General features: G+C 50.4%; 9 protein-coding genes across 9 annotated transcripts; 5 read left to right on the top strand and 4 right to left on the bottom strand.

Annotated features, from left to right (window-relative positions):
* Positions 1 to 168: 168 nt before the first annotated feature.
* On the top strand, positions 169 to 1,674 carry N7477_006715 (S53 family peptidase; the record flags this gene model as incomplete). Its single annotated transcript, XM_056968378.1, has 1 exon — positions 169 to 1,674. The coding sequence occupies one exon, from the start codon at positions 169 to 171 to the stop codon at positions 1,672 to 1,674; it is 1,506 nt and encodes a 501-aa protein (XP_056821174.1).
* Positions 1,675 to 2,334: 660 nt separating this feature from the next.
* Positions 2,335 to 3,251, top strand: rpnL (proteasome regulatory particle lid subunit rpnL; the record flags this gene model as incomplete). The annotated part of the gene is made up of 2 exons (XM_056968377.1): positions 2,335 to 2,901; positions 2,973 to 3,251. 2 exons carry the CDS (start codon positions 2,335 to 2,337, stop codon positions 3,249 to 3,251), a joined length of 846 nt encoding a protein of 281 aa, XP_056821173.1.
* A 187-nt stretch (positions 3,252 to 3,438) lies between these two features.
* Positions 3,439 to 4,725, bottom strand: N7477_006713 (uncharacterized protein; the record flags this gene model as incomplete). Its single annotated transcript, XM_056968376.1, has 2 exons — positions 3,439 to 4,459; positions 4,517 to 4,725. 2 exons carry the CDS (start codon positions 4,723 to 4,725, stop codon positions 3,439 to 3,441), a joined length of 1,230 nt encoding a protein of 409 aa, XP_056821172.1.
* Positions 4,726 to 5,527: 802 nt separating this feature from the next.
* N7477_006712 (epoxide hydrolase family protein) lies at positions 5,528 to 7,048 on the top strand (the record flags this gene model as incomplete). The annotated part of the gene is made up of 8 exons (XM_056968375.1): positions 5,528 to 5,658; positions 5,720 to 5,853; positions 5,907 to 6,179; positions 6,236 to 6,244; positions 6,303 to 6,489; positions 6,545 to 6,665; positions 6,738 to 6,893; positions 6,950 to 7,048. The coding sequence occupies 8 exons, from the start codon at positions 5,528 to 5,530 to the stop codon at positions 7,046 to 7,048; spliced, it is 1,110 nt and encodes a 369-aa protein (XP_056821171.1).
* Positions 7,049 to 8,854: 1,806 nt separating this feature from the next.
* On the top strand, positions 8,855 to 9,806 carry N7477_006711 (DUF1917 domain-containing protein; the record flags this gene model as incomplete). Its single annotated transcript, XM_056968374.1, has 2 exons — positions 8,855 to 8,906; positions 8,956 to 9,806. The coding sequence occupies 2 exons, from the start codon at positions 8,855 to 8,857 to the stop codon at positions 9,804 to 9,806; spliced, it is 903 nt and encodes a 300-aa protein (XP_056821170.1).
* A 175-nt stretch (positions 9,807 to 9,981) lies between these two features.
* N7477_006710 (COG1/VPS51 family protein) lies at positions 9,982 to 10,848 on the bottom strand (the record flags this gene model as incomplete). The annotated part of the gene is made up of 1 exon (XM_056968373.1): positions 9,982 to 10,848. One exon carries the CDS (start codon positions 10,846 to 10,848, stop codon positions 9,982 to 9,984), a length of 867 nt encoding a protein of 288 aa, XP_056821169.1.
* Positions 10,849 to 10,974: 126 nt separating this feature from the next.
* Positions 10,975 to 11,706, top strand: N7477_006709 (OB fold domain-containing protein; the record flags this gene model as incomplete). The annotated part of the gene is made up of 1 exon (XM_056968372.1): positions 10,975 to 11,706. One exon carries the CDS (start codon positions 10,975 to 10,977, stop codon positions 11,704 to 11,706), a length of 732 nt encoding a protein of 243 aa, XP_056821168.1.
* Positions 11,707 to 11,895: 189 nt separating this feature from the next.
* N7477_006708 (Tetratricopeptide-like helical) lies at positions 11,896 to 12,147 on the bottom strand (the record flags this gene model as incomplete). The annotated part of the gene is made up of 1 exon (XM_056968371.1): positions 11,896 to 12,147. One exon carries the CDS (start codon positions 12,145 to 12,147, stop codon positions 11,896 to 11,898), a length of 252 nt encoding a protein of 83 aa, XP_056821167.1.
* A 23-nt stretch (positions 12,148 to 12,170) lies between these two features.
* Positions 12,171 to 16,222, bottom strand: N7477_006707 (SKI complex subunit tetratricopeptide repeat protein SKI3; the record flags this gene model as incomplete). The annotated part of the gene is made up of 2 exons (XM_056968370.1): positions 12,171 to 16,056; positions 16,107 to 16,222. The coding sequence occupies 2 exons, from the start codon at positions 16,220 to 16,222 to the stop codon at positions 12,171 to 12,173; spliced, it is 4,002 nt and encodes a 1,333-aa protein (XP_056821166.1).
* Between the last annotated feature and the right edge of the window lie 69 nt (positions 16,223 to 16,291).

Here is a 16,291-nt window from a genome sequence, read left to right as displayed (position 1 = left end):
CTTGATAATTCTTTCATAGAAGCTTAGTCGTATTTTCAATCTGCAATTGGATCGGGCTTTGACAAGTTACCGGCCAAGGTGACCAAGGTCTTCATCATCGCCTGATTTCAATTGCAGTCCGTTATCAATGTGGCCACTATACACCTCTCTAATATACTAACAAACACCATGGGAGTGGCAATCTATGTTCTCAAAATCTGGGTTCTTACACTCTGTCTTGCCAAATGGGCCTCAACAATAAATGAAGGCTATGAAATAGTGGAACGGCTGGAGGAAATGCCATCGGGATGGCTGAGAGGCAGCAAGCCTTTACCGTCGACCCTCCTAACCTTCCGTCTTGCCATAAATCAGCCAAATCATACCGACTTCGAGCAAAATGTGATCGATATCTCAACGCCAGGTCACAGGAACTATGGACAGTATATGAAACGAGCAGAGATTGAAAAGATCATGCGACCGGACAAGATCGTATTGAATCGGATCCTAGCATGGCTAGATTCAGAGCGCGTCTCTCCCAGCAAGACCAAGGTAAATGGTAATTGGATCACCTTCAGGGCGCCTGTCTCTCAAGCAGAGCGTATGATGAAGACGGAGTATTTCAATTACCATCACGAAGCCACGGATAGTACAGTTCTTCGAACTCTTGGCTACTCTGTGCCGAGCAATGTACACCCTCACATTCAATTGATTCAACCAACAACGCGATTCGGCCACCTCGTCCCACTGAGCACCCTACCGATCAATCAACCAATAATCGCCACGCTAGAGGATCTAAAGGCGGAGTGCGGGACAGTGATTAGACCAGACTGTCTCAGAGAGCTGTATGGTCTCCATGGCTTCACAGCAACACCTTCTCCATGGAATCGACTGGGTATTTCAGGATTTCTGGACCAATATGCCCGCCACAATGACTTTGATCACTTCAGAAACCGGTTTCTGACAGGTGAGATAGGAGAGGAATTCACAGTGGTCACCATTAATGGCGGAATCAATGATGAAAACTCCCCTCAAATGACCACCGAGGCAAGCTTGGATATTCAGTACGCTAGTGCTATGGCACGCGGTACCTTGGTGACCTTTTACAGCACGGGTGGTCGGGCTCCTCTTGTACCTGATGCAGATCAGCCAGATGCAAGTAACTCTGGAAACGAGCCATTTCTGGAACAGCTGCACTATCTCATCGATCTACCAGGTGACCAGCTTCCAGCGGTTCTTTCGACTTCATACGGAGAATCTGAGCAGAGTGTGCCTCCATCATACGCACGTGCAGTATGTAGTCTATTTGCTCAACTTGGCGCCCGAGGCGTGTCGGTTATCTTCAGCAGTGGGGATTCCGGAGTAGGAAGTTCATGTCAGAGCAATGATGGATCCAAGAGAACCAAATTCATTCCAGGTTTTCCAGCATCTTGTCCATTTGTCACGTCTGTCGGTGGAACGTATGGGATCAAGCCAGAAGAAGCCGCTGATTTCTCTGGGGGTGGATTCTCCGATTTGTTCCCTCGACCCGCTTACCAGGATCAGGCAGTACAAGGCTTCTTGGACCGAATGGACCGTGATCACTGGAAGGATCTGTATAATTCAAAGGGCCGAGGAATCCCAGATATCGCCGCCCAGGCCAAGAACTTTCTCATTCGCGATCATGAAACATGGCTCAAAATAAGCGGAACCAGGTAGCCGATTCCAATGAGACGACATCTACGATTTGCTGATAATTTTCAGTGCTGCGGGACCTGTATTCGCCGGCATAGTGTCCCAGTTGAACTCTCTCCGTCTTGCGCAAGGAAAGCCTCGGATGGGTTTCCTCAATCCATGGTTGTACGCAATCGGTAAGGCTGGGCTCAGAGACATTACAACTGGAGGATCCCGAGGGTGCGATGGGACAAGCCAGACAGGAGCCAGTGCTCCTCATGTTCCCTATGCAAGCTGGAATGCTACGCAAGGATGGGATCCTGTTAGTGGGCTGGGAACACCAATCTTTCAAACTTTGGCCGAGTTGGTCCTTTCTCCAGAGCCATAATGCTACAGCGCATGGGTAATATGGAGGTTTTCCATCGTCGTGAAGTTGAATTCTTGAGAATTAAACGGAATTAGTGTAGAATGGTTGTAGCTAAGAAGAAGCTCGACGATCCGGCTAGAAGCTCTGTTTAATGTGTCAGGGTCACGTGTGGCGACGGTGACCGCCTACAGCAGCTCCGTCATGGCCCTTCGACAACTCTCATCGTCCAACTCGGCATTCCATTATTCTCCTGCTTGCTGGTGCAGTCATTCGGCTTCCTTTGATTGCTTAGCGTTACATCATCTCTCCCATATCTTTCTATTTCAAATTGCCACACCATGGCCGATCTCAAGACCATCGTTCCGCAGCTCACAAACGCTCTTGAGCACAAGCAACTGGATGCCGCCAACGATCTCCTCAGCAAAGCCAAGCGCGCCCTTCTCCTACAAAATGCCCTGATCCCGACTCCCTCCACACCTCCCCAGCTTGTTGTTCTCGCCCGCACAATTCTTGAGCTGGGCGCCCTCGCCTCCATTCGACAGACCGACGCGCAGACCTTCACAAGGTACTACCAGCAGCTTCAGCCGTTCTACGACCTTGAGCGACATGCCGGTTTGCCGGGCCAAACTTCATCAGAGGTGGACTCGTCAAGTAGCCAGCGTAGCAAGATCACAGGGTTGTACCTTTTGCTGCTATTGAGCATGGGTGATAGCGCCAACTTCCACACTGTGCTTGAAGGCTTAGTGGAAGAGGCCAGCTTGAAGGGTGGTCGTGTGGAAGACAACCCATACATTAAGTACCCTGTTGAGCTGGAGCGCAACTTGATGGAGGGAAGCTATGATAAGGTGTGGCGGGAGACCAAGTCCGAGCGCGTGCCTTCGGAGGACTTTGGTCTGTTCTCGAACGTGAGTTTGCGCCTGCTTTTACCGGAAGTACAGCTCTTGTACAACTTGATACTAAATCTATGCTCTTTTAGGTCCTGATTGGTACTATCCGCAGCGAAATCGCCGATTGCTCGGAGAAGGCCTATCCCTCTCTTCCCATTTCGAACGCCAAGAACCTCCTCTTCCTGGAGTCCGAAGGCGCAGTCATCGAGTTTGCTCAGCAGCGCGGCTGGATCCTTCGCGATGGACGGATACACTTCCCCGTTGAGCCCGAGGCGGCTGCGCGGTCTGAGAGAGACATTCTGGTTGCCAGTGGCACGGTCATCGAGAATACACTGGGCTACGCTCGGGAATTGGAGACGATTGTTTAATTACCGCACTGCGGTTCTCTATTGGATACGAATAGTTACTCTTTCATTTTCTCGGTATCGGTCCTCGGGTGCGGATGTACTAGTATACCTGTCGCTATTGCATTCTGGTTTAATCTAGACGATTTATGACAACAATCGTACCTAGACAATTAGTGCCCTTGCGTCTTTCAAAGAACTAAGTCTCATGCTATAATTGAACTTTCCAAACACACACGCGACGGTCGTAGAAGCTGCTTGAAACGCAAACCAGCTCCGCCGCATTTGGCGCGTCGGCGTTGGAGCCCTTCCACACATCACTAGCGTAGTTCATACTCTCATGCTCCGTGAAATCCGCCAGCACCTCAATAGCCCACTCCGAAGTCGGACCCTGCTGCGTCTGAGTCACTCGCACGATTCGAGTTCCAGCATGCATGCAGCTCGCCAGCACCAAGAAGCGTCTCTCCATGGACTCTAAACCAGCAGAGTCGGTTTCCGTCGAGTTCAGCAATTGGAGCCGCCAAACGCCACCACCAAGACCCTCTTCAGCAAGCACCTCTCCCCGTCGAGTAGCATGGTAGACCCGCAAACCCTCATCATAGCTCCCGGTCAACAGAATCGGAGCATCATCTACCATCGGAACAGGAAGTGGCAGAATACTCGTCACGCCAGCCGTGTGATGACGAGCTCGATCATCATGCTCAAGTAATACCGGCGCAAGTGGCTCTTCCAGATCCCGCGATTCCTCCCCATGTTGTTCGAAACGGCGTGTATGTAAGGATCCAAAATCATTCCCCGTGAACATGAAAGGAATGATATCTTTCTTTCCGGTCGTTTCTCCCTGCATGGCAGCCAGCGCAACGAACCAGACCTCGATCATCTGCTTGGCTTCGAATGAACCCCATTCTGTGATCTTGTCAACCTCTGTGAGATCGCCTTCCGTGCCAAAGACTGCTGTCCGGCTATCGGAGAAGGTGACCGCAAACCCATCGGTTTTGGACTGAGAGAACCAGTTCTCCGGCGTCCAAGCGAGAAAGAGCGTTGGGATGGACGAATCCTCGTGGACTTGTTTTGTCCAGATATGACTGATAGTTGGCTGTGTGGATTCAGAGGTGACACAGAATAGTGCAACTGCTCCTGTACTGCTAGCAATAGAGAACTTGCTCCTATCTCTAGGATGGAAATGAAGATCGAAGACGGCGTATGGTAGTGCAAGGCTTTGAACTTGGGCTCTGGTGATTGTTAGTGGTGCTCTGTTCTCGGAATGGAATGAAATAATCTACACTCACAATGTGTTTGTGACTGGGTCCAATCTCCAGAGCTGCACGCTTCCGGTCTTGCTCTGTTGGATCTCTCCATTGTCCTTCTTCGTTTCTGATAGGAGATAAGTGCCCACCACGAAATGGTCTGGGATCTCAGGACAGAATTCGAGGCAGCTCGGGGGTTGATTTAAGAAGACCGTTGTCGCTGATTTGGGATGCTGCATGTGCTCAACCATGTCGGCGGCCGTTAGCTCTTTAGAGCCTAATTTATATCGAATCAAACAATGATGGCGGGGATCGGGAATTCGAGATCGATCTTCTAAAAGGTCACAAGGTATAGATGGCTGGTTCAGGTTTGCGCAGCTCAAACGCGAGACCCAGAAGTTACGTAGAGCCCGAAGCCAATACAATCGATGTTCCTGTTGGGCCCCTAGGCTGGATTGATGTTTAATTCGGTTGCCGATCCAAAAAAAAATGTGTATGGAGCGAAAGTGGGGCGGTGAGAATCCAACGCGAGACTCAAATGTCAAATGTTAACTATAGATGTGGATGAAACTAGCTTTTGTGCCTTCATTATACTGTATTCTTTTGCTATCTTCAATGTGGGGGTATAGCCATAATAAGCTTGAGTAGGTGGAAAGATGGGTGCTTCATAGACCATCGTTGCATTGAACGCTGCCTATAGCCTCAGCCTAAGCAAAGTCCGGTTTGACAAAATATTATCGCACGTCTAGACCTTGTCCCATTTGGTCTCTCAGCCAGTTTCGATCTCACGCGTCTAGGATCGGCGCGCACTCGAGTTCCCCGCACGAGCACATGACTAGGTAGCGGTCCCGCGAGGAGCATTGTACACTCATTCTGCCTAGAGAGCCGAGAAAGGACTCCAGGGTTTTCGTATTTATTACTCGGCACGCGTCCCTCGAATTCTCAGCTCTAAGAATTCCATCATGTCAAAGCCATTTAGTACACTGCCCTCCACGGCGAGGGTGACTCCTACCCCCCTTCGAAGTTGCCATCCCCAAGGATCGGCTGAAAGAGATGGAGACTCTTATCAAGCTGGCCAAGCTTGCTCCGCCTACCTACGAGAACTCGCAAACGGACTGTCGCTATGGGATCACAACGCACTGGATGGTGACAATGCGAGAGCTGTGGCTCCGCTCTTATAAATGGTATTGGAGACTTAAGGTGCTTTGCCCCGCCTTCCACTAGGCATTAACGTCTGCAATTTAGGAAGGCATCCGAGGATCGAATCAATAGTTTCCCTCAATGGATGACGGAGATTGAGGGGATGACAATTCATTTTGTCGGACTTTTTTCAGAGAGGAAGGATGCGATTCCTATTCTTCTCATCCATGGATGGCCTGGTGAGATCACATCCTTATACCCGCCTTGGAATGGGGACTTATACATTTACCAGGAAGTTTCTTGGAATTCCTCCCCATTCTTGAGCTGTTCCAGAATGAGTATACACCAAGTACTTTGCCTTATCACCTGATTGTTCCCTCACTACCAGGCTATACATTTTCGTCTGGCCCTCCGCTTGACAAAAACTTTTCTACTGAGGATATATCTCGCGTTCTGGATCAACTCATGAAAGATATTGGCTTCGAAAGCGGTTATGTGGCCCAGGGTGGAGACATTGGGAGCCGAATTGCTAGAGCCCTGGCAGTCGACTATGAAAGCTGCAAAGGTATGCATAGCCGACTTCACTTGTCATATTCTTAGTACATACTAACTCTCTTTTAGCCGTCCATCGTGAGTGCTATCGGCCTTTGTATTTACAGGAGATTGAATTCTTGCTCACACGAAACAGTGAACGTAACGTTCATGAATCGCCCTGATGGGATGACCGATGATGCTCTGGATGCCTATGAAAGAGAGGGCATCGAGCGAATGAACAACTTTAAGATTATGGGCAGTGGCTATTCGACGGAGCATGGGACTCGACCCAGCACCATCGGCCACGTCATTTCATCGAGCCCGATGGCCCTTCTTGCATGGTAAGGTCACGGACGGTAAAGACATTGGAAATAGTATGGTAACAAAAATATGCAGGGTCGGTGAAAAATTCATGGAATGGGTAGACGATCCGCTGCCCCCGGATCATATTCTTGAGTCAATTACACTGTACTGGCTCACTAATACTTTCCCTCGGTCGATCTATACTTATCGCCAGGTTTGTACTACTAATCGATGGATTGCATTTCCCAAAAAACAAACAAAAGAAGCCAACTGACAAAATTCACAGAACTTCCCGCCTCCTCCAATCCCAGCCACCAACACTCCTCGATGGTACATTAAGAAGCCGCTCGGATTCTCTTCCTTCCCCATGGAGCTGGCTCGCCTTCCTCGTTCTTGGGTGGAGACCACCGGAAACCTGGTTTACTGGGGCCAGCATGACAAGGTACGGTTGACTTAAGTATCTTTGATAGAGACATTGACTAAATTGCTATCGGATAGGGTGGTCATTTCGCGGCCCTCGAGCAGCCCGAGAAATTGAAATCTGACCTCACTGAGTTCGTGCAGAAGGTGTGGCCAGGTATTACTGGTGCCAAGTAGTCACTGCTGCTCTACTCCTTGGCTGCGATTGATTTGAATGGAATACTGTTTTCTTTGCTACTGTTCAAGTCTTTTCGTCTTCCTGGAATTGACTGTTGAAAAGCGATTTGTAGGCCATTTGTAGGCCTTACATTATCGACTTGTTCATGAAGTGTCTTGTACTTGCCAGATGACAGCATGATCGAGGTGTTTGACCTGTCACCTGCTCCTATATTGTCGATTTTCTACGATCTTTCTTTCAAGGAAGGGTAATAAAGAGCGCGAACCTGAACAAAGTGACTCAATCGACGAAAGTGGAACTCTTCTTTGAACGAAGCAAAACTTGTGAAATGGACATACTCACTTCTTTGTTAGACTGGGCGTATATTAAAGCTCTATCCAGTCCCATGCTTCTTATTCCTCCAAGCAATGCAAATCTTTCTGTTTCTTAGTGCTCAGACGTTCAATATCACCTTATACGCTCAGTGCAAGCTGACCTACCTAGTGGTACACACGCGATACTAATTACGCAATGCGAGCTAGTTCCTCGCTCTCTACTAGCTCTTCTTCGAGCTCAGGATCATCGAGCTCAGGATCATTGAGCTATGGCCCAGATCGCAGTAGGAAGGATTATGAGGACCAGGGTGCCTTATGCCAGCGTTGGCTTTCTGATTCTCCACTCCCATCCGACAAACCATGCTCTATTCCTAGATGCACCCCAACCTTGGGGGATCTTTATCGCCTCGGGTGGAAGATGAAAGAGAGCCTTACTTGGACGGAAAGGAACGCGCATGTAGATTTCCGCGAATGGAATGACGATGTTCACGATGCCATTGGATTGTTTAAAGCTAACCCAGGTGAGAATGACGCTATCTACCGGGAGAGCTATCTGGAGCTGGATACCTTCCAAGACTTTAGTTATTGGGGAGGAAGAGTAAGAGAAGGTATGCTTTTTATCCACACAGCTCGAAGCGGAGATCAACCGCAAACTCCGCGAATGTCAGTTATTTCGCACGGTGTCTACGCGAGAGACTTTCCGATTAATACGCTTCGACACGTATATATTCATGACGTCCAGAACAAAAATACTCTTGAGTTCTGTCAAGGTTTTCTATATGCCGAGGAATATCACTGTTCTTGGGATGATATTTATCCCTATAGGACTTGGGAGTTTGGTACTCTGCAGTATCAGGGGTTGTTAGGCACTAAGTGTGGGAAATTGGTTGCAGCACTTGTACTCGGTGCCTTTAACCGGGGAACTCGACGCATTTCAAGTATTACTACAGGAGGTCTCAACATGTTGAGCATTCGGTTTGACATCGAGATTGTTGCTTAGGAGGTGGGGGAGGAAGACTCGGATAAGGATAACTGCATTTCGTCTTCGAAGTGTTGCCCCCCTCGCCGTTAGCGTTCCTTTTGTTCGCCTTCATATTTTGGTTTGCTTTTGTACACGTTTGAATATTCCGGAGGTCCAACAGAAAAACAAAAGTGGAAAGCTCAGAAAACTAGAGAGAACTTAGAGATGGAAACTGACGTCAAAGCGTTTGTGATGTCCATTGAGTTCATTGTATTGTTTTATAGAATGAATCCATGTGAAGAATGTCAAAGAAGTAACAAAAATGAAACATTGAATAGCGCTACCCAATTGTCTTCTATTGTTTGAGTGCTCTAAAAGGCACTAATAGCATGCGAGTAGAATCCCGGTCTTTGACGCGGGCTGTAGTTACGTTGCCATGATTTCCCCACACGGATAAGCTCCATCTCTTATCGATCAAGCACCAGAATGCTCTCTCTTGTCTCCGCAGCTTCCAACAAATTAACCCTATCATGGCAAGTGGAACAGCGCCCGAGATAATCTCCGATGACTCTAGCTTCTATGGCAAGTCTGCTTTCTAAACTCCGCGACGTCCCCAATTAATTCGACTCAGGCGATGACGACGAACAAGCGCGTCTCGAGCATCTAGCAGCAACCTACGACCCGGAGCATTACTGGTCAAAGATCCACCCCAGGCTCCTCTCAACAGTACAATATGAGCTACAGGCTCCGTCTCCACACAGCAAACCCGAGCCAATGTCCCAAGACAATTCACCAACGCCCACGTTCCGACCCAAGGACCGACGCGGCCCCAAAGAATCTATATCCTCTTTCTTGTCGCGCCTCCCCCCCTCCACAACGCATATTACCGAAGTAGGGCCTTGGATTTGGATGTGGGGTCCAACATCCCATGCTACAGAAGGAGGCGACATTCCTGCTTTCACGAGAAAAGGCACCGAACTCCTAGAAGCATATGAAGAGCAGAGCTCAACCCTCCGCGCTGCACACGAGAAATCAGGCGCTAAGACTACCGCTGCTCTGACTCGCAAATTGAATCCTATCCGTCGAACTCTGGAACAGAACATCTTTGATCTAGCAAAGGAAACAGGCGTTACGTCGGGTAAATGGATGTTGTTTCCCTCAAAGAGCCAAGTGGACGCAACCTGGGAGGCAGTCGTTACAGCCATGGATGAAGGCAGACTAGGCGATGCAGCGAAAGTGGCGACGGATGATGGCTCGGGACAAGAGCGCTTAATTTGTGTCTACACGCGCGACTTCTCGGACAAAGAAGATGTGAAGCGTGTCTTGAAGACGCTCGTGGCGACGGGGTTGGTGGATAAGGAGTCGAGGCCCATTTACTACAAGTGCGATGCTTATACGTATCTGGATATCAAGTCGAAGAATGACTATGGGCTGAAAGCGAGTTTATTTTCGAGCAAAGATGTGCTTTCGGGAAAGTTATGAACTTGCTCAAGTGTCTGTCTGGTATTACGAACTACTATGATTTCATGAAGTATGAAGGACTGATATGTAACATGCCATGATGATGAATGTTTTGGGTATCTCTATTTACAATGACTCCTGCTGTAACAAAGCTCAAGTTAAGGTTTGACATGATCGAAGCTCTCCCGGGATAAGCTCAATCATCTTCTTTTTGTTGGGCCATGACCTTTTCACAAGCTTCCCGAACCTCAGCAACACCTTTAACTTGACCCCACGCATCGAGGAACCGCTTGATCTCCGCCCAATCCCCCGCCGCAGCTTCCCTTTTGTCTTCCTCGAGAAGCTTCTCCAACCTCCGTGGTGCAGAAAGCATCCACCGCACTGTATCCTTCTGCGCCTTGTTCGGTTCATCCCTCCTCGCCTTTTTGATCTGCTTCCTCATTTCCTCCCCCTCCTTGATCAACCCGCCCGCGGTCTCCGCCACAAACGCAATAGCAGGCCCGAGGGTCTTCGTCATGGTCAACGGTGCACCGCGCTCATCCATACTGCGACGCATCTTGCCTATTGTCTCGACGGCGCGAATCAATTTGGAGTAATTATCGTAGACGAGCGCTTTGCGCTCTCCATCTAGCGTGCGGATGTCTCCAACCAGGGTATTCTCCGCCTTCAAGATGGTGTTTAACGAAGATTTGGATAAAAGCGTATCGACATAGCGCTGGGGGTCGAAGTCCACGCTATCCAGTTCGGTCCCCGAAGCCAGTGTAGACGGGTTGGAGATGTCTCCAGCATCGGTGTTGCGCGGGACACTGCGTGACCGTCGGGGGTCACCTGGACCCAGTCCATCTACACCCGGAGGTTTGAGGTTATAGTAGTCCCGTAAAGCGGAGCGGTTGCGGCGTGGGTTGGGCGAGATGGCTCGCGCAGTAGATGGGGTCGAGGAAGCGCTCCGACTCGGCCCCAGGTTTGTGTTCAATGCATCGAGGGATGGTCGGGAGGATGTAGGGGTTGGAGAGTGTGCACGCGACGAAGCGATGGATGGGCGAGGGGAGGAAAGTGTTGACATGGTGGCGCGGTTAAGGAAATGGAAATGGGGATGCGCGAGGCCAGGTCAACGCCGTTAAGCGGCGGTCCGTGCTGGGGAGCTCCGAGCTGTTTCCGCTTTTACACTCTTTGAACACTCACAGCTACGATGAGCGCAGATCAGATTGCGGCGCAGATTCAGAGCACCAAGGCTTTGCCTGTATCGCCTTCATGGCTCAATGCAGTCCTGGGATTATCTGGACAGACGCAGCGCAATATTCCTACCGCAGCACTCACCAAGACAGCTTTGTTCCGCGTACTCGCGTCCGACTTCAGAGAGTCTCTGACGACCAATTCTTCTTCACGATTACCTATTGATATCTATGACCCGACTGTTCAAGAGCGACGTCTTGCGGGCCCGATTCCCGTTCAAGTCCTCGACATTGAAGACATCGGCACGAGTCTGTGGAGCCAGGTAGAGGCAATCGAGCGCGTCGAGCGCGGAGAAGCTATTCGTGGACGCGAAATCGTACGCACAGTGGCTGTTGGCGAAGATCAGGAAGCCCAAGAAAATAGCAGTGCCAACAACAATGGCAACTCTGCAGCTCCGAACGCCTCGGGACATAGTGGTTATGGACCGCATCGATTGATACTTCAAGATGCGGTGGGCACCAAGGCAGTGGCGATCGAAATGCAGCGTGTTGAGGGAATTTCTCTGGAAAAGCTCGCCATTGGTGCTAAGTTTGTGCTTCGGGATGCCCCCGTTGCCAGGGGAATGATTCTATTGAAACCTGCGAGTGTCGATTTGCTCGGTGGGAAGATCGAAGCGCTCGATAACCCGTGGAAGGAGGGTCGGAAGGCACGATTACTGGAAAGAATTACTGCAATGCAGACCGATTGATAGCAGTGCAACAGAAAATGCAACACTATGTATCGCCAAGTGCCTACAGACGCTTGCTTCTCTACTGTCTTATGATACACATGAAGTTTGAGAGGTATGCAACATTTCACTATCTCGTTTAATCTATGCATTGCAGTTGTATACAGCACTTTCTCTCTATCTGTTTTCAGGAATGATACAGTAAGCTGACTATGCTTTGCTAGACAGATTGTGTTCTAGCTGTTCCCACCCGTTGCGTCTCCATGGCGCAACCATGATAGCACGGAACGCATCTCCAGTTTTGCTTGTTTGGGAATAAGCCTGGCTGAGATCGGCAGCCTCGAGATTGCCATGTGGAGGAACACAACGCAGAGCCCGTTGAATGGCCATCTCACCCGGGTACGGGTTCTCTGAAGCGTCAGATAACTCCATCCAGCCCTGTGGCTGGCCTGGAGACAGCATAATGGCTGCAGTGGCTTCTCCAATCAGACGTATGTCCTGGGAAGAGCAGCATCGTCGGTGAATCCCATCGCTGAGATTGCAGAAAGGAGCTTGAGAAGTTTGGCGCGGTCGTGGATGTCAATGTCATCCCGCGTAATCATGTTGTGAAGATCGGACTCGACGGCTTCGATGGCGTCCTTGTCCGAGTCAAGGAGCGCGATGGCTCCAAGGAGGGTGATGGCCCCGATATGGTCGGGGTGGTTCTCCACACAATCGAAGAGCTGTTGGCGTGCAACTGACCGTTCCTCCTCGCCGCCCTTGGCCCAAAGGACCTGAGCAAGAAGGCATACCACATCAGGGGCGTTGTTTGCTTCCTGAAGGGCATCGCGGAACATATCAATGGCCTGGTCCATTGACTTTGTATAATAGTACGCGAGACCGGCAGTCAAGTGTGCCGAAAGACGAAGCTTGCTGCATGCCTCTGGGTCAAATTTTTCAGCATCTTCTTCTCCAGAGAGAGTCAGCGCAAGCTCTGCTTTCTCTGCGGCCTGCTCGAACTCATGGCGTGCAAGCAAAACGCGAGCCATATCTGCGTTCGCCTGTGCAAACTTTGAAAGCGAGGCAGGGGATTCAGACTCTTCAAAGTCCGCCTCCATGCCAGAGCAGACAACCTCCAGACTAGACTCGGCGTCGGCAATTTCCCCCATCCGCTCTGCGAGCAATGAAGAAAGATGCATGAACGGAAGGTTCGAAGGGTCTTGGGTACACAGCTGATGGAGGGCGAAAAATGGCTGAATGAGCTCGGAAACCTCATTGGATGACTTCGGGTCGGAGAGCAGATGGTCGAAAAGGGTAACCGAGTATTGACGCTTCGGAAGTATGACGGAGGAGCTTGAGATATCGAATGCGTGCTCGAAAAGACCCCGCGCCTCCTTGGGATCTCCGAACAGAAGTGCAAGGAACCCTTGGCCAACCCAAGCTTGCGAATAGTCTGGGTCGGTCGACTGAGCACGAGTAAAAGCCTCATTGGCAAGCTGAATATCATTATGAAGGAGATAAAGCGCTCCCAGGTTGGTCCACACCTGAGCACTACGGTCATTCAGATGCAAACTACGCACAAAGGCATGCTGTGCCACCTTGGGACTCATGCTGGTAGTAACGACACCGAGCGAGTTCCAGAACTCCGAATTGCCGGCCTCGAGCTCAATGGCTCTCTTGAAGCAGCGCATTGCCGTCTTCAGGAACTTGCGTGAATTCTTGCTTCTGTAGGCCCGATATTCCGCCCAGCCAAGGTTGTACCATGCCACAGCCTGGGCGTGACTGTCTTGCAAGGAAACATAGATCGCACGCTTGTACGCCAGAATGGATAGATACAGACAAGAATCAGACGGAGCGATATCCTGCCCATCAATAGTGTCCAGACAGGTCATTCCCACTCCATCAGCATCAGTCATGATGTCAAGAGCAACAGGATCCAATTCAGTAGACAACAAAGCCTTGCAGTCAGTCAGACACAATTTATCAACCTTCTTCCTGATATAGGAGAAGTTTGCACAGGCATCACCAACAGCCTTCCACAGATTGAAAATGTCACTCCGGACGTTCACGAGTGAGCCAGCCACCTTAATAACTTGGCAGGCAAGCTCGGCGGCCTGGTTATAGAGACCATGGTCCAAGCTCTTCCACGAGCTTTCGGTCAGTGTCTGGAGAAGGGCAATGGTCACACCAACATCATCAGGTCGGGTGGTCAGGACGTCTTCGTAACTAGCGATAGCGTCGTCGTATTCGCCTAGTTCTCTCTTGACATTTGCAAGCATGTACCGGGCAAACCAGATTTGCTCTTGCTCATCGCTGGAAAGGTTGTGCTCTAGGGTTCGTGCATGCTCAAATGCCTTCGTAGCAGCAACAAATCGGCCGGAGTGGTGGTAGCTTTCAGCAAGACCAACCCAGGAGTGATAATCTTCAGGTGAAATCCTAAGAGCCGCCTGAAATGAGACGATGCTCTTCGGGTATTGCTGCTTGTTGATCTGCACTGTACCAAGTGCTGCGTACGGCCAGCTATAGCCCTTGCGCTTGGAACCTGGTGCAGGCTTGGCTTTGCCCGAGTCGACAACACGCTGTGAGACCACCTCGACGAGATCCCACTCCTTCTGATCGGCGAATCCTCTAGCCAGGCGTTCAGCGGCTTCGGTCTCTGACGCGGAGAGTTCAAATGCTTTGTGGAAACATCTGCGTGCTCTGATCTTATCCTTCTTGTAGTCCGCGTAGTAAAAGCCAAGATAACTGTAGGCTGGGGCAAAATTCATGTTTGCTTTGATGGATCCAAGGAAGTTTGCGTAGGCGCCATTGCGATCTTTTCTGGCTGCTACAGAAGGATCAAGCTCCCATTGACAATAGCCAATACGATATAGAAGTTCTGACTTGAAGGTCTTGTTCTGGGGTTGCTCTTCCTGCAGACTTGCAAGGGAGTCTTGCAAACCCTTCAGGCCACCCTCCAAATCGCCATTCAGCGCTTTGCACCAATAGAGCTCACCGCGGATCTTGATGTTGGAAGGATCACGCGCCAAGGCACGTTCCAGGAAGCTGACTGCATCCGGATAGTCTTGATCGACCTTTAGGACCAATCCAATGCCAAGGAGACAAATCGTGGATTTGGGCTTCCTCTTCAAGATATCTTCCAAAATCCCCTTGGCCTCTGGGTGATAGCGCGGTGACTGGTGGTAGATCAAGGAGTTGGCAAGAGAAATATTCAAGGCATCGCGAATATGAGTGAGTTTTGCGCCAGTGGTTCTGACAAGCTCATTGACATTGAGCAGACCCTTTCGGGCCACGTCAACGGTGCTCTCGTACTCTTCCAGCATGAGGTACAGGTCCGCCATGATACGATGAGCAATGGGCGAAGAGCTAGCCATATCGAGTCCTTCGGCCATCAGGATCAATCTGTCCTGAGCCGCAACGTCGCCAGTACCGTCAGTGATATCGGTGTCTTTGCTGACGGATGCAGAGTCGAGTTCCTCCTCTGCCGATTCCTCCTTCTCAAATGGCGAAATTTCACTGGCAAGAAATCCTTTGAGAACTTTGGCAAGGCCATTGTCCGGGAAGAATTCAATAAACTCCCGAAGGATGCCAACATCCCATTGCTCATAGCTTTCAACATCCTGCCACTCAAGGTAAACTACCCAAGCGAGCTCATAGGGATGTTTGATGATGACCATGTCACGAGCCAGCTGGAGTGCCACGCCCCTCTTAGCGCCCTTTTCGCCTGAAGAGGCGACTTCGAGCTCATCGCATGCGCGTCGTAAGAGCTTCTCCTCGTATTCACGTCGAACTTCGTCGTCGTTGGTCCAATCGATCAAACCCCGATAAAAATCGGCCAGTCCATACTTCTTGAACGCTTCCCGCTTTACCTCCAGTGTGACCTGATCTTTCTTTGCACCAAGACGCGTCTTGCGAACTGCGATCTCATGATTGATGTATTCTTTCTCTTCGGCTTCGGTAATTTCGACCAGACGGAGGTAGGTGTGAGCGGGATGCGGAAGGCGTCCTTCGAGGAAGCTGTACAGTGGACTACTGGGAAGTTGGAGCTCAAGAGCGCTCTTGTACTGAGCTTTGGTGCCGCTCTTCCGTGCCAGACTCGTGTACTTATCCACAATATCTTGACAACGTCCCTGTTCGTCACTGCGTAATACGTTAGCCAGTGGCTCTGTTGCTTCAACAATCGATCCATACCCATCTGCGAGAATCTGGCTGAGCTTGATGATGGCCTCGCGGTAGGCCCCCAGCTTGGGACCACCCAGTCTGTCGTACAAAGTAATCAGGCCCTGCCAGGCAGTGCGATCATCGTGCTTAATGCGTGTAGCTGCAAGATACGCCTGTTCCGAATCATCGCTTTTGTTCAATTTGTCGTATGCTAGGCCGAGAAACACGTTGCTGAAAGAATGAGTTAGCAAGGCCAGATCAGAGGAAGGCTCAGGACATACGCGTGGTAGTTCTTGGGATCCTGCTGGATGAGAGCTTTTGACTTCTCCGCGGCTGCTTCAAAGTCCTTGGAATCCAAGGCTGTTCGCACAGCTTTCAAGGCCGCCTTGTTCGACATGATCCCCGAGCGCGCCTCTAAGCATGGGAGCGGGGAGGTTCTCGTGTGGTGGAGCTGGGTGGTTATCGG

This window comes from Penicillium maclennaniae (assembly GCF_028827695.1).
Source record: "Penicillium maclennaniae strain IBT 15551 chromosome Unknown utg000006l:1.0-2513246.0:1.0-2515036.0, whole genome shotgun sequence".
In the NCBI taxonomy this organism is placed as follows: domain Eukaryota; kingdom Fungi; phylum Ascomycota; class Eurotiomycetes; order Eurotiales; family Aspergillaceae; genus Penicillium; species Penicillium maclennaniae.
The sequence above is the reverse complement of the archived record's forward strand: the minus strand, read 5'-3'. Positions and strand labels throughout refer to the sequence as shown.